The sequence below is a fragment of the Arxiozyma heterogenica genome (genome assembly GCF_036370985.1).
Source record: "Arxiozyma heterogenica strain weizmannii chromosome Unknown scaffold_11, whole genome shotgun sequence".
Lineage (NCBI taxonomy): Eukaryota > Fungi > Ascomycota > Saccharomycetes > Saccharomycetales > Saccharomycetaceae > Arxiozyma > Arxiozyma heterogenica.
This window is the reverse complement of record NW_027042664.1, coordinates 190758-212925: the sequence shown is the minus strand read 5'-3', so window position 1 is coordinate 212925 and position 22168 is coordinate 190758. Positions and strand designations below refer to the sequence as shown.

At 29.4% G+C, this 22168-nt stretch overlaps 8 protein-coding genes and 1 non-coding gene across 9 annotated transcripts; 4 read left to right on the top strand and 5 right to left on the bottom strand.

Moving 5' to 3' along the window:
• Window positions 1-503: 503 nt before the first annotated feature.
• Window positions 504-2921, bottom strand: PWA37_000097 (uncharacterized protein; the record flags this gene model as incomplete). The annotated part of the gene is made up of 1 exon (XM_064856787.1): window positions 504-2921. The coding sequence occupies one exon, from the start codon at window positions 2919-2921 to the stop codon at window positions 504-506; it is 2418 nt and encodes an 805-aa protein (XP_064715920.1).
• A 1909-nt stretch (window positions 2922-4830) lies between these two features.
• FAA2 (medium-chain fatty acid-CoA ligase FAA2) lies at window positions 4831-7092 on the top strand (the record flags this gene model as incomplete). Its single annotated transcript, XM_064856786.1, has 1 exon — window positions 4831-7092. One exon carries the CDS (start codon window positions 4831-4833, stop codon window positions 7090-7092), a length of 2262 nt encoding a protein of 753 aa, XP_064715919.1.
• Window positions 7093-7226: 134 nt separating this feature from the next.
• Window positions 7227-9194, bottom strand: PWA37_000095 (uncharacterized protein; the record flags this gene model as incomplete). The annotated part of the gene is made up of 1 exon (XM_064856785.1): window positions 7227-9194. The coding sequence occupies one exon, from the start codon at window positions 9192-9194 to the stop codon at window positions 7227-7229; it is 1968 nt and encodes a 655-aa protein (XP_064715918.1).
• Window positions 9195-9780: 586 nt separating this feature from the next.
• On the bottom strand, window positions 9781-10518 carry PRE6 (proteasome core particle subunit alpha 4; the record flags this gene model as incomplete). The annotated part of the gene is made up of 1 exon (XM_064856784.1): window positions 9781-10518. One exon carries the CDS (start codon window positions 10516-10518, stop codon window positions 9781-9783), a length of 738 nt encoding a protein of 245 aa, XP_064715917.1.
• A 917-nt stretch (window positions 10519-11435) lies between these two features.
• MIM1 (Mim1p) lies at window positions 11436-11636 on the top strand (the record flags this gene model as incomplete). The annotated part of the gene is made up of 1 exon (XM_064856783.1): window positions 11436-11636. The coding sequence occupies one exon, from the start codon at window positions 11436-11438 to the stop codon at window positions 11634-11636; it is 201 nt and encodes a 66-aa protein (XP_064715916.1).
• Window positions 11637-12222: 586 nt separating this feature from the next.
• Window positions 12223-13641, top strand: MDM38 (ribosome-binding protein MDM38; the record flags this gene model as incomplete). The annotated part of the gene is made up of 1 exon (XM_064856782.1): window positions 12223-13641. The coding sequence occupies one exon, from the start codon at window positions 12223-12225 to the stop codon at window positions 13639-13641; it is 1419 nt and encodes a 472-aa protein (XP_064715915.1).
• Window positions 13642-14817: 1176 nt separating this feature from the next.
• On the top strand, window positions 14818-15633 carry YAP7 (Yap7p; the record flags this gene model as incomplete). Its single annotated transcript, XM_064856781.1, has 1 exon — window positions 14818-15633. The coding sequence occupies one exon, from the start codon at window positions 14818-14820 to the stop codon at window positions 15631-15633; it is 816 nt and encodes a 271-aa protein (XP_064715914.1).
• Window positions 15634-16078: 445 nt separating this feature from the next.
• On the bottom strand, window positions 16079-16151 carry PWA37_000090. The gene has a single exon. It is a non-coding gene; the product is annotated as a tRNA-Thr (tRNA).
• Window positions 16152-19585: 3434 nt separating this feature from the next.
• On the bottom strand, window positions 19586-21775 carry PET127 (Pet127p; the record flags this gene model as incomplete). Its single annotated transcript, XM_064856780.1, has 1 exon — window positions 19586-21775. The coding sequence occupies one exon, from the start codon at window positions 21773-21775 to the stop codon at window positions 19586-19588; it is 2190 nt and encodes a 729-aa protein (XP_064715913.1).
• Between the last annotated feature and the right edge of the window lie 393 nt (window positions 21776-22168).

Sequence of the window (22168 nt, the reverse complement as noted above, 5' to 3'; positions counted from 1 at the left end):
ATTTATCTTGCAAGGCGTCTTTTATTTTATGGATGCTACTTCAAAATTCGAAATATATTTCGTTCGAGAGCTTTAAAATGTTATAATAGATGCTTTTGAATTGGAAATCTACACTCAGTCACATATGAGACTTTAATTTATAAACAAAAACAATACATCTCAGGATAGATGATAACGGTTATGTTAATGTTCTAAATCAGGATTTATACTACTCTTCTTTCATTATGGTTTATAATATTACGTGGGCTATTGATATTTTTATTTTATGCTAATTTATAAAAGATAATGTTTCAGAAATAGTTTTATCTATCAGATTTTATTTTTTTTTTTGTATTAGTTATTGCATTCCATGAGTTTACCACTTAAACAGTTAGTTCTTGGGGGAATATTGTGAATAAATATTAAATATATGCATAAAGATATGTATGTATATAAATTAAAGTAAAGTTTTGTAAAATATTACTTATAATTCATATTCTTGCAACGAAAAAAATAATAAAGTGTTAAAGTTTAATACAAACAGAAAATGATGGAGAATTTACCACTAAGTCTTCCACAGAGGAGGTATATTGAACAAATTTTACAGAATGTCCCTTCATAGACAAAAGTTGGGTTAGATCACTAGTTAATGCGTTAAAAGTTAATGGGGACATCATGTCTTCCTTAGATTCACTGAAATCAATAAATAATTGTAGCTTTTGGAATAGTAATGAATGAGTAATTTGACTATATGGATAATGCATTAAATCAATGATTCTATTAGTTAAACTAATAATGAGTTCCTTGTATGTGGATATTGGAAGATTTAAAGTAAACCATATTTGCAATAATGGAGCCTTTTTATCTTTGGGGAAATCATCGAATTGTAACACTGAGGATTCTAAAATATCTATATCTAAAGTAATTATACTAACGTATTGGGATCCTTGTAAATTAAAATTTATAAATTCGTGATGATCACTAGCATCATCAAGTGCATATTCATTATTGTATAAATAATGCCAATTGGAGAATAATGAACAATTATCTAAAGAAGATCTTCTTCTATTTGAAGCGACATCTGATATCCTCGAGGAAATGGAATCAAATGCTATAATACTTTGTTTTCTTGCCTCATTATTGGAAAGTCCAATCAGACTATTCTTTCTAAATTGGGATGGCGATATTGTATCTACAGGTGTTATCTTTTCATTATTAAAAATATTTGAATGGAGCTTTTCATCAGGTATAGGCAATGAGTCACGATGATTATCAAAAGAGTTAAAATTGAAATAACACATATTGTAATTGGTTGCAACTTCATTTCTTTGGAATGGATCAGTCTCTGAGACTTTATCATTTTGTAATAATAATAGAGTTAAATGTTTTAACATGGAAACAGGAAGATCGAATGGTTGAATAAATTTATTATTTTTATTCATGATAATGGATCGTTGTAATTTACTTGCTTCTATAGTAATCTTAAAGGACGGACCTGAAAAATTGTTATTTGATCTAGATGTTTTTGTGGCAGACATCAATTCTTGTAATAAATAACACTGTTCTAAGGAATCTATATTAAAGTTAATGTTTTTGATTTTGTTAGAATTTTTGGCTATGTCCATATCTTGGTTTATAAAAAGGTCACATAATAAACTGTTGGAAAACAAATTTATTGGGAAAGTATAGATAGTATTGCTGATGATATCCAAATTTTGGATACGATAGGGACATGAATTTAACCAGGACAGTTGTTGTAAGTCATTTAATCTTATCTTAATATTCAATCTAATGGAATCTTCTCTTGTATTATCATTTAAGTTTAAATCATCCCATGGAATCAAACAACCCCCTACATCCAAATTTCTAACCTGATTGAAATCACAATTGATGAGTTCAACAATTTTGAAATCCAATATTGATAAATGTAAAGAATTAATTTGAGGGAACCTTAGATTTTTAAAGATTGGATCCGATGATCGTAAGGTTGGTTTTATTGTCAAACATTTAGTGATTTTAGAACCATTAATGCTTGGATAAGACACATTATTGGAAAATTCATTTAAAGTGATTCTTGCACAAGGAGGTAATACAAATGTTGATTTCTCATTTAATTTATTTGGGACAGGAAACTTTAAGTATTCGATATTTTGAATATTAGTGCAATATCTTAAGAAATGTTCCATATTGCATGAATCGTTATAATTAATTCTTTTAATAGTCACCAAATTAGGAGCATAGAACCGAATTGTATTATCTATAATATCTAAAGAATATATAGCGGTTAACTCTTCGACGTAGGTAGATGTAAATAATGTTTCAATATCGATCAAGTTTTCTTGAGATGGATATTGGAATTTTTTCTCACCAAAAATATATAGTTCAGCCAAAGAACTACGAAGTGAAATATTTCTAAATGGTTTAAAATATAATTTACTTAAGAAATTAGTATGAGTCTTATAAAAGACACAAATGTTGACACCTTCATGGCATGAATTTACTATCCTTGTCAATGTATTGGACAAATTTTCACTATATGGTCTTATTGTTTCAATCACGATCAAAAGATTATTAAAATTAGATATAAAATGACTAAGTGATATTTCCTCATTTACAATATATTCATCATTTATATCATCAGATATAATGTGGATATGGTTTGAAAAATAATTATCACTATTGATATTGGTATTAATATTAACATTAACATTATGATTATTATTATTATGATTATCATTAAAATTTTTAGATATTAAACATTGGAAACCTAAAATATTTTGGAATTGGGATATTAAACCATCTTGTATGGTAATGATACCAATTTTCTTAGACACCAAATCCCGTATATGAGAAGAGATCAGAGACCATGAGATCAATGTTCGTATACTATTGCTATTTTGTTGGACGATTAATTCTAGAATTTCATCTGGAAGTGTAAGCATACTATCGATTATGTATATATTGTTATGTCTTCTTTTCCTGTTTAATTCTTTTCTTTTTTCTGTTTTTGTGATAATTTAAACTTTTTTCGGACTTTTAACTGTGACGTATTACAATTACAACAGCAAAAAGATAGAAAGGGTGATTTTTGTATATACATATGTTGTGTATGTATGTATATATGTATCTACAGTGGTTGATAGATATACAGATGGGTATTACACAAGATATATTTATAGAAAATTGAAAAATAACAACAAAAAAAAAAGAAAGAAAGAAAGAAAGAAGGAATCGAAAAGACCAAATTCCTAATCATGTCAAATAGACAAATCAAATACGTTGATAAGATGTTGTAAAGATATTATATTTGAGTTATTGTAGGCATGAATCATTTAGGTAAACTCATAGATATTTTTACCAGTAAAAATCGAAAATTAGAACCCTACAACTGGTAGCACCAATAAACAAACAGTTATGTTTGGTTTACTATTGCATATTTATTGGTATTTGTTAGTTCTGCTGTATCTATTCCCATTTTACTTGTTGTTTTACCCAGTTGTATCTATCTCTTCTTAATAACGGAGTCCAGTCCAATATTACACGTTTTCTTCCAAACCGTCTTTCTGCGCCAATTCCCGGCTCTTTTCTTTCTTGCTACTTTCTTCTGTGTGTTGTATTTTTTTTTTTTCCTGAAAGAAAGAGTGACAAGCGAAGAAAAAGAAAACGGGGAAACGGGGAAACGGAAAAAAAGAGTAAAAGAAAACAAAAGAGGGAGGGAAGAGATAAGGGAATGGCCAAATTGAACAAAATAGAATAAAATAAAATAGAAGAGAGAAACAAAGGAATAAGGGAAAACCGATGGCACTAACAGGAATTTCTAGGAAACACAAAAGAGAATAAAAAAGAAAAGATGTGTGTGTGTGTGGAGGTAGAGAAAAGGGGTCCTTATTGTCTCAAAATATACGGGAGTTCATTGTTCTGCAAACTACATAATAAAATACAATCATTTCCTTAATAATTTTGTTTATTATTTTTATCAACAACAACAACAACAATAACAATAACAATAATGTTTTAAAAGTTTATTTTGTTTTTTTTTCTTCTTTTTTCCATTTTGTCATAAAACATCCGTTATGCAGTGTATTTCTGTAAATAATAATAACAGTAGCAAATAGAGAAGAAAGTAGGATGGTTATTATATAATAGTATCAGTATCAGTACAAAATAGTTCCTCCCCTTTCCCTCCAAAAAAAAATTTAATCTTTGGCACACTATATATGGGTAAATGTAGATAAAGTATATAATGTAATATATGGATAGACAGATGAACAAATGAGACAGATAAGTGTTTTGATTGAATGATTGATGTCCTTTTGCTTGTTAGTTTGTTGTTTCTTTCAAGAATCATCAAATCCTTTTTTAATAGGTCTACACTTCTTTTTTATGTTCCCCCTCCCCTTTACTCAATCCAGTACCATTGGTCGTCTGTTCTCCAAAACATTTTATAATGTTTATGAAAATATTGGAGGGAAAATGAAAGGGAAAAAGGTGTTTTAATTCTGATGGTCTGTCATGTAGTTATTATTAAAACTACGATCTATTGGGGGAAATTCAAGAGACAAACTTGATAAATTTACATTACATAACAATTGTTTTGGGTTGGAGAATGAAATAAATATTTGTAAAAGCTCGATATTATTAAGGTTATAGTTTTTTCCTATTATCTCTTTTACACAAGCATATATATATATATAATAGTATTTCTTCTTGTACACTATTTGAAAAGATTCAAACATTTAGTAAATTATCTATATTTCAGCTATTTTAAAAGGGAAAGAGAGAGAGAGATTGTGTGTGTGTGTGTGTGTTTAATAATAGAAATAATATATACATAAAGATTAATTCGATATTATGGCGTATACAACCAAATTTTCTATAACAGATTTGATTCATTCAGATCCAAGATATAAAACATTAAAAGATAGATTAGATGGGTTTAGAAAGGGTTCAGATGAATATCTGTTAGCCCTTATGGAAGAATTGCCATTGAATAGTTGGCCTGACTATAAGTTTTTCTTACAATGCCAAGCCTCGCCAATAAATGGCACTTCTCAACCAAATACAAGCCTGGTATACAGAAGTACTCTTTCACACAATCATTTAATTACTTGTACTGATCATCATTTAAAAACATATTTCGACCATTTTCAATTCGCAGTAAGAATGTGGCCGAATAATCATTGTCTTGGTATCAGACCCTTTGATCCAAGTACAAAACAGTGGCAAAATAAATACGTTTGGGAAACTTACCAACAGATATTTGACAGAGCTCAAAACCTTGGCTCTGGTATTTTATCCTTGGTGAATGTCAAAAACAGATCGAATTTAAAGGATAACAATTTCATCGTGACTATCCTCTCACATAATAATCCACAATGGGTGATCACAGATTTGGCATGCCAGTGTTACGATTTGACTAACTCCTCATTGTATGAGACCCTGGGAAGTGATACCTCAGAATATATCCTGAATTTAACAGAGAGTCCAGTTCTTTGTTTCAGTGTTGTTAATCTCTATAAAATTTTGACTATTTTGCCTAAATTAAAATATATAAACACTTTAATATGTTTGGATGAACAGGACGAACATAAATTGAATTCTATCAATGAAACATTATTGAATAATAGTATTAAAAACTCCCTGGGAGAAAAAGTGACTTTACACTCAATGAAGCATGTAGAGACTATCGGATCAATGACAAAGGTCCCCCTTATTTTACCTACTCCAAAATCTGTATATACAATCTCTTTCACAAGTGGGACTACTGGTTTGCCTAAAGGTGTTAAGATAACTCAACAAATTATTGCCTCTGGAATCGCTTTTGCCTTATCCACTTTCAAGATCCCTACGCATAAGAAATCAAAACAATTATATGATTTATGTTTTTTACCATTAGCACATATTTTTGAAAGACAAATCTTAGCATATGGCTTAACAAGAGGCACAGGAATAGGTTTCATCCATAAACCTGATCCAACTGTGCTAGTAGAAGATTTACGGATTTTAAAACCTGATTCATTAGCACTAGTCCCGCGTATCTTGACTCGTTTTGAGGCAGGTATTAAGACTAATTTATCAAGGACTGCCCTTCAAAGGAGTTTAGCTACCGGAATAATTGATGCAAAAAGTGAGAGATTCACTAGTGAATCCGGCACTGATAAGTCTATAATGAATTTTTTGGTTTACCACAGAGTCCTGATTGATAGAGTCAGAGATGGTTTAGGATTAAATAACACAAGTTACGTAATCACAGGATCGGCACCAATCTCAAAGGGCACTTTGTTATTTTTAAGATCATGTCTTGATATCGGTATGAGACAGGGCTATGGGTCCACTGAATCCTTTGCTGGAATTTGTCTCAGTGAGCCATATGAAAAGGACCCAGGATCTTGTGGTGCTATTGGGATTACAGCGGAATGTAGATTAAGAGATGTACCCGAAATGAATTATTTTACACAGAGGGAGTTAAAGGGTGAATTACAATTACGTGGCCCTCAGGTATTTTCTCAGTATTTTAAAAATGAAAAAGATACAAAAGATGCATTCGATGAAGATGGGTGGTTTTCTACTGGTGATATTGCTATGATCGACAAAAAGGGACGTTTATACATAATTGATCGTGTTAAGAATTTTTTCAAGTTATCTCATGGGGAATATATTGCTCCAGAAAGAATTGAAAATATTTATTTATCCTCATGTCCATTTATTACACAGATATTTGTATATGGGGATTCTTTGAAATCATTTTTGATTGGTGTTGCAAGTATTGATGTCGATGGTATATTAAAGCTATTGAACAATATCAGATATGATGATGGTACCAAAGAAAAAAATTTCATCCATTGGGATATTGATACTTTAATTGTTAATATTAATAAAAATACTAATTTGAAAAAATGTATATTAGTGGAGATCAACAATTTTTGTCATGATAGTTTGCAAGGTTTTGAAAAATTACACAATATTTATCTTGGTATTGATTTAATGACTGTTAGTAATGATTGTGTGACACCAACATTGAAAATTAAAAGGTTACAGACAACAAAATTTTTTAAAAATGAGTTAGATTTACTATATAATGAAGGATCTCTCTTCAAAAACAGTAAGTTGTAATTAAAATGATAAAAAAAAGTCTTTATAATTCTATCTATAACAATATATATATTCTCTATTACTTTGTATTTATCTACTTCTCCTTAGTTAAGTCTTTTTCTTTTCTAGTTGCCTTCTTTGTACAGAGAACTAATTTAAATCACACTTTCCTGTAATCTCTCTTTCCATAACCTATTTATTATCACCCTTTTTTTTTTCAATTGATTTAATTCATTATTTGAAAACCAGCCAGATTGGTTGAATTTTTCTTCAACAAATTTGAGATGTGATTCTTCTCGCTGTGACATATCCTTTAATAGTGAATAATAATCCTTTAAAGATATCTGGTCTTTACCATTTTTAGAAAGTATATCTTTTGAGACGTTTGATTCTTTTGAAATTGTGGTTATATCAGGTAGATTATCGTCTAGAGTAATAATGATAGGTTGGTTGCTGTCAAAAGTCTGTAAGTCCACCGATACAGTATTAGACAAATTATTTGAACTCTTCTTATAGGAGGATGGGAATGATGAAATTGTAGAAGGTGATGGATCTGTAGATGACGACCTCCTTGAAGTTATTATTGTATTTCCATTTATAATTTTGGTTTGTTTATGATGAGTAGGCAATGTAATATCTGAAGAATGATTTTTTGAAGAAATTTTATGATGAGCAGTCGTGTTATTACTATTATTATTACTATCACTTATTATTCTAATGATATTTAATTTCATTTTAGAACCCAAAGAAGATTTTCTTGATAATATAGAGCCATTTCTTTGCAGTGGAGATTGTTGTGATTGTAGTGTATTTGAATGTGATGTTGTAAGTGAAAGTGTAGTTGAAGAAATCCTTGATCGAAACGATGGTCTGTTTTTCTGTATAGAAGGATTGGAAGTTGCTTTATCATTATTAGATTGTAGAGAAGAAGAGGATGAAGAAAGAGAGGGCGTTGAAGAAACAGGGAGAATAATATTATTCTTAGTATTCGAACTGTCATGTTCAAAGGTATTAGATTGGAACAAAGGATTTGTAGCAGTATTATGACCAGTTGGTTTGTTTGACGAGAGTACATTACTACTATTATTACTATCAATATTAATAGTACTTGTATTATTATTTGAAGTCTTGGTAGAAACTCTTCTCAAAAGTGTGGATGAAGCCTTTCTCAATAATGGAAATTTTGGAGAATTAGTTTTAGCGGCAATTACAGAGGAAGCATTAGATGTAGGTATTGGTGAAAGAGGTGAGGAAGTAGCTGAAGTAGTGGAAGTGGAAGACAATGACGAATCTCTAATACGTCTATAACTATTTGATCTAGATACAGATTTGGGTATTTGAATATGGGTATTAGTTAAATGAATTGGTGTGATAGAATTTATTATTGGTCTATATGGTTGTTGTTGTGGGTCATCGTTTTGTATAAAAGTGTCTTGGCTTGTTAAGGTGGAGTTTTTTAAAACTGATTTCAATGAGGAAGAATGAGATAAACGAGTGGTATCATTCAAATCCATATTCAATGCACTGCTCAAATTTAATTCTTCATTTTTAATGCTTTCAACGATATCAACATTTGAAATTGGATCATTTTTCATCGCTGGCTCCGTCTGTTGAAGTAACTGTTGTGGTGATATTACTAATGATCGTTGTGCAATAGGAATCGGTGATATTGATGTACTGTCCAATACATTAGAATTTAAATGGTTTGGATGTGAATGTTGAGTTGAATGATCCATATTCACATTTAAATCATCTTTATTCGGTAAAGGTGGTAACAACTCTAAATCATCATTCAATACAGGTACTTTTGAAGATAAGGATGGTGAAGAAGAAAGTAAAATAGCGGTACTATCAGATATAATAACATCTGTGGTGGTATTAGTATCATTTTGGATGATGGTAGCAGCCGGGGTCACACTAGTGGATGAAGTTAAAAGCGTTGAATTGAGTGGATTGGTCAACTGAGCCGTAGTATTTATAGTTCCGTGATTATTTGCATCTGAAGGATTAGATAATTGGTCGGAATCTACTATCATATCATAGTCTATATCGTTGGGTATATTAACTGTATTTGTTAAAGATTCCTCTTTAATATCAGGTAACAGAATGTTGGCGTTATCCATGATAATTCAATTTGGTAGTTAATGGGGGTTATAGATATATAAAAATAAAATAAAATAAAATAAAATAAAATAAAATAATTTTTACTTAATGTATTTGAATATTCAAAATTATGTTATAGTAAAATTAGTGGGGAGGTTATAATATTTGCTTATATGTGCATACTTTGGTTGTAAACAATTTAAAGTTATCCCTTCTTAGTATATTGTATACATATTAGGATATATAGTACATACTTTGCGATGAGATTCTCTATATACTATGTTAGTAAAAAAAAAAAAGAAAAAGAAAAAGAAAAAGAAAAAGAAAAAATAATTAAAGAATAAGAAAGGGAAAGAAATAAAGAGGTAGAATTTTGGGTGTTGCAAAAGTGGATATGTTGATTACATTAGAAATAAGTAAAGAAATAAGTGGGGAAATATAGATATGATATTTACCTATTCATGAGAAAAGGAAAAGAAGATCACATATAATGGATAGGTAGATATACACATATACGTATAAAATATATACTTTTGTTTTGTTAGATAGGGGGGAAAGAAAACACTAACGAAGAAGTAAAAAAAATTATTTTCTCTTTGGTTTCTTTCATTTCGCATTTGTCTTTTCCGCTTCAATATCTTGAACAATTGTATTGATTTGATCTGAGGTCAAATTTTCTATTTGATTACCAGGCTTCACAACAGTTATTTCAATATTTTTGGCACCTGTTTGAACTACTTCTAGCAAGGCCTTTATTGTTAATTTAATTGTGTCGTCTACAGTAGAGGGTGGGCTTTTTGGATCATAATTTTTTTCTAAGAATTCTCTAACAGTCTTTGAATTTCTACCGATGGTTTGAGCAGACCAAGATGAGTAAATCCCACTTGGTTCAGTCATATATAGACGTGGTACCTGGTCTTTTGGACCATCAAACCCAGCAATTAGGGTGGATACACCGAAAGGCCTCACACCACCAGATTGTGTATATTTTTGCTGTATACCTGCGATATAACGGGTCATATATTCAATAGAAACTGGATCTTCTAAAGTCAATCTGTGTGATTGTGCCTCCACACGGGCCTTTTCAATCAAAATACGTGAATCTGCATTTAATCCGGCAAAGGACAATACAACATGGTCATCAATCTTAGCTATCTTTGATGGTGTGATTCTAGGGTCTTGCAGTTTAAGGGTAGATCTACGTTCACAGCCAAGTACCACGCAATTTGAACCTTTAACACCTACAGTGCATGTACCCCTCTTAACTGCTTCCATTGCATACTCCACCTGAAAGATATGTCCATCGGGTGAAAAAATTGATAATGCTCTATCGTAACCACTCATCTTTTTTTATTTATAGGTAATGCTCTTTATCTGTTTTTTTTTTTTGATTGTTGTATTTTTTAATTGTAACTGTATAATAACTTATGGTGTTTGGTGTAATAAAACGGGAAAGAAGAAAGTCCAAATTTGGAGAACCAGAAATAATGTATAGGCTAATGGTTATTTTTATATTTATTTTGAATCTCTTCGAGGTCTACGAAAGTATTCCACTTTTTATAAACAAACAATTGTAACACTCAGTGACGCATTATCGTAATACTGAAATTAATATCTAAAATAAAACACACACACACACATTCTCTCTCTCTCTTTCTTTTTTTTTCTTTTTCTTTTCCTTCCTTTGTGTGTGCGTTTTATTATCGAAGAGAAACAACATAAGAAAATTACAAATAAAAAATAAAAAATAAAAAATAAAAAATAAAAAATAAAAAATAAAAAATAAAAAATAAAAAATAAAAAATAAAAAATAAAAAATAAAAAATAAAAAATAAAAAATAAAAAATAAAAAATAAAAAATAAAAAATAAAAAATAAAAAATAATGCAACCTCCAGAATTCGAACCTCCCCTTCTTTGTTTGATTTTGGCGAAGAACTGCAGATTAGAATAGAATAAAAAAAAAAAGGAAAAGAAAAGAAAAAAGAAATTCTCCAAACGAATTGCTTAATTTCACTCAGATTAAGTGGGTCTCCTCAAATAGAGAATAATACAAAAAGCAAAAAAAAGAAAAAAAGGCATATGTTTTAGGTTTAATTATTTAGTGGGTGGTGTATATATTCATTGGGTTCATAATAGTTAATAGATTTTCATATAAACAGACACCATCAAAGAATCGATATTCTATTTTGTTTTTCGCATTATCTTATTTTTTTGTTTTCTTTTTTACGTCTTTATCCTGTTGATTCCCCCAGTTCATAATATGACAAGTTATCAAGATGCTGTACAATATATTGGGAGCAGTTGGGTTAATTTGTTGCTCCCATTTTTACAAGGTTTCATGTTGGGTTTAGGTGAGTTGACTGCACATGAATTAGGATTTAGATTCAGCTGGTTCAAACATTCTGTGACTACAAAAATCTTTCCAGAATCCAGAGTAAGAAAGGTATCCACCGTACTATAGGGTTTGTGGTATGTACAATCGAACAGACACTTATTATTATATATTATCATTATAACTTCTTTTTCATTTTATTCTTCTAATCTATGGTTTTTTTTCTTGCAACCCCTCATACATACATACATGCATACATGTGTATATATGTATTACTATGGTTATCTTATAGATTATATGTATATATATATATATATATTTTTAATTTTGGTTTTCCCGGATTCTTTTCCTAATTTTTTTCCGCCTCTCCTCTCCTTCATCTTCACCCGATCTTTCTGCGCAGATATTAAACTTTTCCAAAATTGAATCTTTTTAATGGTTGAAAAATATAACATGACTATTTTATTTCTCCCAGATACAATATTTGTTATCAATATCCATATGCATATTATACACACATATAAAATATATAACTATTTCTAGTATTAATATCATTGTCGTTGGTCTCTATGCGTGTTATTTTATTAGTAGTAGTAGTAGTAGATTATTAGTCGATATTATTATATGCGCATTTAAGGTTTTGCTTATATTAGTAGTCCAGCTCTTTTTCCACCACTTCTGTTAATTGCTGTGATCATCAAGTCTTACCATCGTCATGAATTATTATAGAGTTGGAAATTCTAACATAAGACATATAGTGGTTAAATCCCTGGATATTTCATTGTTTAGAACTTCTATCTTAAATGGAAGATTTTATAGTTCGCAAAATGTATTATTTAACAAATCTATCGGTACTACCACATCAGCAAATCAACAGCCTTCACAACAGCCACCAGAAAGAAAAAACCTTTTGTCTAAAATTAAGGAAGGTGCAAAGCACTATGTTGATGGGACCAAATTACTAGGTTACGAGATTAAAGTATCTACTGTTCTTCTAGGGAAACTTATGAGTGGATACGAATTGACCCGTAGAGAATCTAATCAATTGAAACGTACTATGTCCGATCTGTTTCGTTTAATACCTTTCTCCGCCTTCGTTATTATCCCATTTGCTGAATTATTTCTACCCATAGCACTTAAGTTTTTCCCTAATCTATTGCCTTCAACATACGAATCATCACAACAGAGAAAGAGAAAACAATTGAAATTGGTCGAAATGAAACAGTTGAGTGCCAAATATATTAAGGATACATGGAAACTGAACCAAGTTGAGAAAAATAAATCTATCCTACCTGATACTGTAACTGCACAAAACAAGGCTTTGTTTGATGCATTCTTCAATAAATTATACATGGGGAAAAGAATTCCCTCAATGGATATATCTTTCACCACACATGAAGTGAAAAATGTGGCACTATGGTTCAAGAATGATACCATATTGGATAATCTATCGAGAGATCAATTAATCGCTATGGCTAAATTTATATCGATTACACCATGGGGTAGTGATAACATGTTGCGTATGCAGATTAGACTGAAGTTGAAAAATTTAATTGATGATGATAAAAGATTGGATTATGAAACAGTGGCCTCTTTGACGCCTGAAGAGTTACACACGGCTTGTATATCTCGTGGTATCAAAACTTTCGGTACACAGGTAACACAAGATTCTTTGCGCCGCGATTTAGACGCTTGGTTACAATTAAGATTGAAAGACCGTATCCCTAGTGTATTACTAATTCTGTCCTCCACATTCACCTTTAATGCAGGCAGTAAAACACCATGGCCGTACGATAATATGACCGTTCAATTGTCTGAGAATGCATCGAATTCAAGAGTACTATTTTATTATAACGCACTTCTACAAGTGTTGGCATCAATTCCTGATCCTGTATATAATATGGCCAAATTAGATATTCATGAAATTATAACACCAAAGGGAGATAAAGCCACAAGATCACAAGAAGACCAATTCAAATTAAAGGCTTTAAAGGAACAAGAAGAGCTGATTAAAAAAGAACAGCAAGATGCACAAGTAAGAAAAGATGTCAGTTTGCATACAGATCAACGTGCTGATTCTGAAACATCTTTAGATGATGATGACAATCAACGTACTTCTGTTGGAAAACAGTGATGATAGATTTGTTGTAGAATTGGCAAGCATTGCTCTGATTATACATATATATATATATATATATTTATTTATTTATTTATTTATTTATTTATTTATTTATTCATTTTTTATTAATTTTCATTTCATTTTTTTTTCCTTTGATAATATTTGCAATATTTATTTTATTCATTCAATGTGCGTTGACACTTATTGAAGACAACATATATTAGTCCCATATGATAGATTACCTATATTATCCATTTGCTTATTGTGTTGTCTGTTTATTTATTTACCCTTGTACTGGGTTTTAACATATCAATCCCTTGTTCCCTGTTCATTTTAATCTTGGCTTTGTTTTATTAATCTTATTGCCGTTATAGAAGAGAGAGGTAATACTAATCACGAACGAACATGAGTCTGAACGGGTCCGCTAAAAAAACACTTCGGAAGTCACGGCTTTTTTGTATATCCTTGATTTTTGTGATATTAAAAATATCTATATATTCGTAGGGTGGAGAGGAATTTATACCGAAACAGAATTTTCCGAGCCAATTCCGATGAGTGTTAGCGGAATAGTTTTTGGGCTGTCCAGAGATGTACGTAAAACGGAAAATGGTTAATGGATAATTTGTTACGTGACACAGCGTCTCCCCTCCCCTTTCCTCTCTATGTTGGAGAACATTTCAGAAAAATATCTTTATGTGAACTGTGGTCTCCGTCATGTATTAGTAATATGATCGGTTGATGTTTGTCTAAAAAATTTTAACGATTACTAATAGACATGGTCATAATTCATTGATTATGTGATAGGACAATATTTTATATATACATTAGATACACAGATAATCTTCTTCTTTTTTCTGTTTCTTTGTAAGCTTTAGTATGTCGAACTCATGTATTTATTCCTCTTTTTCTTCTTATTTGGTCTTCTTTCGTTTGAAAAAGTATTGTATGCTAGTTATATTATTGCTCTATTGAGGTTAATCTAATCCAACAAGTTTTTATTTTTTTTTTTTTTATTTTTTGCAGTCTGTTTGGTTCTGTTCGAGTCCATATGCTCATTTTTGTCAAGACTACTGGGAATTTTCTTGAAATAGATCTGCTAAAGCAAAGTTATATCTAGAAAAGAAAAAATAATATAAGAAACTAAATTAAAAATACAGTAAAAAAACAAAAATTCTTATTTGATTGAAAATCATGAGTGCCATAGAGGGATCAGCGAAAGAACTAAAAGAAAAGGATCAACATCTACCTGAAAATGAAAATGAAAATGAAAATGAAAATCAAGATAATTCTTCAATAAAAAATTTAGATGTGATTGCAAAGAGAAGAAGACAAAATAGAGAAGCACAAAGAGCTTATCGTGAAAGAAAAGCAAATAGAATACAAGTGTTAGAGCGATCAATGGGTATCTTACAAGATATGGTTACGTCATGGGAAAAAAAATATAATGATTTAAAATTGCAATATGATGAACAAACTGTTGAACTAAATACCCTCAAGTTGAGACTACAAATCGGTGATAGAGTCCCCGCTGTTTCTGATTCCACAAATAAAGATATGGAGAAGGGATCTGGACAATTTTTGAATAGATCTACCAATTCATTGACTAGTCTCATCACAACTATCCCCCCACCACCAGCTACGTCCGCGATGCCATTAACGGCTACAGAAGAACCGTATTCAGCTAACACTTTTGAAAGGATTAAAAAATACATGATAGGAGACAAGTCTTCATCAGTAAGCACATCCCCGAGCTTAAATAGAGAATCATATCAAGGATCTGTATTGCCTTCCCCTGGCGTATCAAAACCATTGCATTTACGAGGACACACCAAAAACAATTCCAATAATTTTGTCGCAATTAAAGGAAATAATAATTACAATAGTCTTCTGTACATGTTGGACAGTATATCGAAAAGGACTACTGTGTTGCCTCCATTGAACCAAGGCAAAAATAATGAGATAATAGATAAGCCTGAATCACCTTTATCATCAGCCACGTTACAATGATATTATTACATATTGCCTAATCTATATCTTTGTAGAATATATCTATATATATATATATTTATTTATTTATCACAAAATATGGAAGAATTAGCATCAATAACTATTGATAAACTATTATTCTCTACAGAAGTTGAAGACACAAAATATTTAATAATGATTCTAGTCAAATTTATAAGGGAGTAAAAAATGATTTTCTTAATTCTTTGTCTATCCCTTGTTTTTATTTGTTGGATATCTTGGAAAGAAACTGCAAGAATAGCTTTTCATTGAATAAAAGATTATTATGTTGCCTTACAAGAAAAAACTAGCAATAAAATTAAAAATAAAGATAAAAGTAGGTAATTCATTCTAGTTATTATCATTTGTACATTTTGAATCTTAGAATCCAGTTTATCCTTTTCTACCAGGGACATTACATCTTTCGGTTTCACATTGAAAAAATTTATGCTCCCAATCGGATTCGAACCGATGATCTCCACATTACTAGTGTGGCGCCTTACCAACTTGGCCATAGAAGCTGTGAACTTGCTGCATGAGCTCTATAATAAAAAAGTAACACTATCGAGATTACATACGATTTTATCTGAATCCAAAGTTATCTATTTTGTTTTAAGTACAACGTGTCCATTTGTCACCTTTTTTGTACAGCGTGTTCATTTTTCTCTATTACTGCGCCACCATAACATATTGTCCTAAATGTTCTATGATCTTCAATTACATTGTTATAACTAATAATAAAGATATGGATTACTAATCTATTAATATATCAAGTTGAATAGTTGATCAAGTTACAGAACATATATAAAAAGACAACATTTTCTGGAGATGAAAACTAGCTTCTGTCATTCCTCTCTATTGGAAAATGAGAGTTTATTACTGTCATTTCCATAAGAATAATTTTTAATTAGTTTTTCTGTTTATTATGTGGTGTACAGATGTATCATAATATCAGGAAGACATTTTATTTTTCACCAAATATGTCTTTCAGAGATTTGAAGAGAAATCAAACACTTAAAAGAAAAGTCAAAGTAAATAAAAGAATTTATACTGTGTACACTATATAATAAGTATATGCATGTATTTGGTACAAAACAAAATAAGCATCTATAACTTAATGATGTCTACCATTACCATGGACGCTGAAGGCTCCAAATTCCAACACTCTCTTATACATAGCTTATATATTATATACATAAACTAAGAAGGAGAACAAGAATAACAACAACGATAAAAATTAATATATAAGCGCGATAGCCATCTAATATAAAAAGACCTTATTAGTAGCTGTCTTACCAATTGTATTAATTATTATCTTCGATTATTATAGTATCTGTTCGATATCATCTGCGTTTCTCGACTAATTATTAAACTCTAGACCACTTCATACCACAACAATTTGTCAAAAATGTGAAGTAATATTTTATCTACTAATTTAATTGGGAGATATAATTAATATTTTATGGATATTTTATTTAGAATATTTAATTTAAAGATAGTATTGATTGCAATCAGTAAACAATTATGATATAATCAAGTATATTATATGGCTCTGTTGGAATTTGGAGCACTTAGTGCTCATGGTAATGGTAGATGTCACTGAGGTATAGATGCTTGTTATCTATTGTTTTGATTATTCGTGTACATTTATTATATTGTCTATATAGTATAAACTCTTTTATTTGTTCCAATTCTTTTTTTAAAATTTTTTATTTCTGCAAATCTTAGTAAACCCATTTAATAAATCATTAAATATTTTCCACATATCAAGGTAGATCTGTACACCACTTAATATATAAAAAAACTAATTAAAAATAATTCTTATGGAAATGACTGTAATAAACTCTCGTTTTCCAACAATATATTTACATTTATTATTTATTTATTGGAAGTATAAGATCAATATATGTGAAACTTTTGGCTGAAATTTCAAAATTCATGAGTAGCCAGTACTACTTACAATAATATCTTGAATATTGATTATAGAAAGAGCTATTAATAAATATATGCAAATAAATCATCTATCTCCAAGTTGAAATTGTATAATGGGACAAGAAAAGAAGGCAAATAAGTAATTTTGAGAATTCTTTTTAAATATATTGTAAATATATGATATTTATAGTCCTTTATTAGTAAATATTGCATAAAAAAGAATAAAGAAACTTGCCTATATTATATATGCTTATTATTGTTAATAATAATTGTAGTTTTAATAGCGTCACAGACATATTTTCTTGTATTCTTTTTTTTTTGATATCCATTCGACAGTTAGAACGCAAATAAGTAAAAGAGAGTATCTATGAAAAACCAAATTTGCTTTAAATGATGAGTATGTAAGAAGTCTTGATTGGAAATTTTGAAATACGTAGTCTGCAAATATCACTGAATGTTGAAGTGAAGGACTTGGAAGAGCCGAAACTTTGAGTCCAGGTTGTGAGTGTATTCGAACAAACGAATGAGCTTCGGATGGATATTGGTGACAAATTACTGAGAAGCTTATTTAAGAGACCTTTAATTATTGAAACATAGTATCAGAGGTAATTGTCCGTATTAACATTCGTATTCTATCAGATAGGTTTAATCTAAGAAAGAATAACACGAACGACCAGGACCAATTTATTTAATAGCTAGAATCAACCAGTTATATAATTTGTAAGTGTTTATATATATATATAATATTCATATTTTAGTATATTACTTGAGATAACCCTTACATATTTTTTTTGTTTTTATATTTTGTTTCCAAATTTGTTTTTACAAAATTTACTATTGCAAACAATAAAAAAATAAATAATCAATAATACAAAACTCTATTGCTATGATTAATTCGGGCAAATAATTTATATGTAGTATATATGTATATAAACATACACAAGAGGCTCTTAAATCATTTTATGGTACTGTAAATTAATTATCCTTAAAAGAACATTGATAGTTATAGTAGCACCAAAAATATTATTCAAAGTACTGTACTTCTACAACAGATAAATAGATACACTACTAGTTAATATGCAAATTTCTCAAAGTTTTAACGTCTTTTTTTTTCATTACAATAGTACTACCACAGTATTTTTACCAACGTTTTATTAATACTTTAGCTGGGACAATTTTACATATATGTATCACTTTGATATTTAGACTAAGTACTAAATGTCTATATAACATTTTTGATATATATACATCAGAATATTGTAAGAGAAACTCAGCAGTCTTAGTCACCACAACTTTATATTGGGGATATAAATATTATTCAACTTTTCAGGAAGTTCTTTTTTTTAAAAGTTTATCCAACTTTAAAAGCCTTTGTTTCCACTATCCTACTTTATATTGTAAAAATCTATTGTTCCGTTTTCAGTTGGTGTACAGACATTATCAAAAAATACAAAAATAAACTATTCTCTACCATTAGAGCAATCATTGAGGATAGAGTAGTGTTAAAAACGCAGATGATCATCAATTATGATAAATTATTACATCAAAACTTTCATGGTACAATAATAGCCATTCTTTATATAATATCTATCTGTGAAACCTACAATAAAATGAATATCTTTTCGATACAAACGGAGGGGTTAAATTTCAAGAGTGATTTGTTCATATTAACTAATAAAACAAATGGCCAATTATTATTAAGGACTATGCATATATTAAATTTCATTTTAAACATAATAAATAAGCTTTCTTAGAATTTATTTTTCAAGTTTTTGAAACATTATATTTATTTAGAGAAATGCATCAATGAAATGAAAAGAAAATTCAAATCCCACCTCATTTGAAGTAATATTTTTATTGAGATTGTTCTAGAAAAATAAAAATACTAATAAAACGAAATACACTGATATATATATATCAAAGACTGAAAATAACTTTATATTTATAAAATTAACATCTATAATAACATTTATTTACAATTAATATCTATGAATATAAAATTAAAAAGTCATTTAACATCTAACTATAGTTTTATATTTCTATGTTTTTTCTTCTTTAAACATCTAAGAGAGTATGCTCTTAAAACATTTTGAAACTCAGTAGGTTCAGTATCCAAAACTGAATTAAAGTCTACATTCTTCTTTCTTTTAGGAGGTACCGTGTTTTCCAATAATTGTTTAATATTTTTAGATATCCTAGAACTTTTCAAAGATTGATCTGTTTCCTTAACAAAACTTTGAAATTTTAATGCTTCTATTTTTTCATTTAAATATTTACGGTAAGTTGATACCATCTTTGAAGTATCATGGATGGGGGTAATAGTTGCTTCAATCTGCCATTGATCTACATCAAATGGGTGAAAAAAATTAGGAGTATCAAATAAGACTTTTTGGTAATAATTTTTTTTAATCTCTTTGATAACAAATTTGCGTTCTTCCTTTGATAAAAACTTTTCATTAATATAATCAGGTAGATTTACTGAATTCTTATGATGTCTTTGTTTATGCAGCACATGAACTTTAAATCCAATTATACTTTTATTCTTTTTAACATTTTTAATTAATGTTTCATACTGGTTTTTTATTATATCCAGTTGTGTTTTTAAGGAATCAATATCTTCAAAATTACTTATTGGTGGTAATGGTATATCTTCATATTCATCAGTTAATGGGAAAGCCAAGATATTTAAAACTGGATATGAAATTGTATACCCATTTTTTAATTTCACTTTTAATTTCTCGGTCTTAAAAATTACCTTCGCAACTTTCCAATTTAAATCCCTCTCTTTTAATTTGAGCTCCACAAATCTTAATACATTCCTCAATAACACAATTGACATTTTGAATTCTGAATCCGCTACTTTATTGGCAATTTCTTTTTCATTTCTTTGATGGTTTATTATAAAGTCTTCTTGACCAAATATTTTCTCAAAAATATATTGTCGTTGATCTAATATTTTTTTAAAAGCGGTATTATATCCAGAATGTATGATATAGTCAATTTCTTCTAGGGGTAAATATTGAAAGCCAAATATCTTAGCTATATTATGATATGCTAAAAATATCCCATCCATGAATCCCATCCTTGCTTGCAAAGAATATTTTAATAAAGCAGATCTTATTACTTCAAAAAATTCTCTTTCCAAAGATTCAAATTCACCATAAACTTTATCAATTTCGTAACCAGTGAAATTACCATATTTTTGTACATACGATAAGTCATGCCGAACACTCACCACTGCTCTTGTTTTCAAATCGAATATCCCCGAACCAGGTAAACGATTCCCATAAGCATCTAACTGGGATCTAATAATAAAATCATCTATTTTTGAATAATGATAGTGTTCTTCTTTATCATCTGAATCCCGAGTAGTCAAAAAATCTTCAAGCGAATGTCCTAATACTGACAATATAATCTCCCTATCTAGACTTCTATCTGAATCAATAGATGTTATAACGTTAGTTTTTCGTCGAAGTAGAACTGTAGCAGAAAGTTGGGCACCCCTGGTGAAATTATAGTATTTATGAGGGAAAGTATTGGATACACTGGAGTTTTTAATGTTTAATTTCCTAAAATTAGATAATAAGAAATGTAAATGTGATAATACAGCTGTCATAGAACTTGTAGAAGATATATATTTTTTAGAATAGAATTTGGCTATTTTAAGCAAATTTTTATCTTTATGTGGTGTAATAAAAGATATCCCTCCGCTTATTTTGTTTTCTTTGCCAAAGTCAATAATATTTTCAACTTTTCTTTCTAAGAAGTTAGGAGAGATTGTTTCAACTTTTGGATCAAAATTATATACACCTGATCGATTATCGTATAGTTGATGTAATATGACTGGAGAATAAAGAACACGATCCAAACCAAACGCTAATTCGGGAGGTTTAGAAAAACATGTAATACCTAATTTATCTACATTTAACAATTCCTGCTTTGTATTTTTAACGTTAATATTGATTGTAATAGAGTCTGGTGAGGGGTTAATAACCTTATATAAATCAAAAGATATATCCGCACCTCTTGTAATAGATTTATACCTGTTATTGTTGTTATCATTAATACTTGACAGAGGGATTTTCCTCTTAGACGCTACTTTTGGTGAAGTTCTTAAACTTCTGAAAATAGGTCCTGTCACAACAACTGCATATTTGAACAGTTTTATATATGAAAATTTATTCAACTTATAAAACTCACACTTTCTAATCATGAGGAGTTACTAGACAAAACCACTTAGGTATTTTCCAAAATCTTGGCTTATAGTAAGTAAATCGAACAGGCAGCACATTAGCAAAAAGTAATATTTCCCTTTTAATCATTCTTTTTTAAAGTAGCTCGTTAAACACTTTTTCATTAACTACTAAACTCAAGAATCAAAAAAAAAACCAAAATAAATACATACAAAAAATTATTAATAGAATACCAATATATTAATACCTTTTAAAAGAATACTATAAGAAAAACTTATGAAACATAGTAATTTCTCTATCGCTGATTACATACAAATAAGCACGATCTATGGTACTCTAAATAAACAAGATGTAAAAGAAAACCCAAATTAAGTATAAAGCAAAAAAAAGTAACTGAATGTATATAAATATAA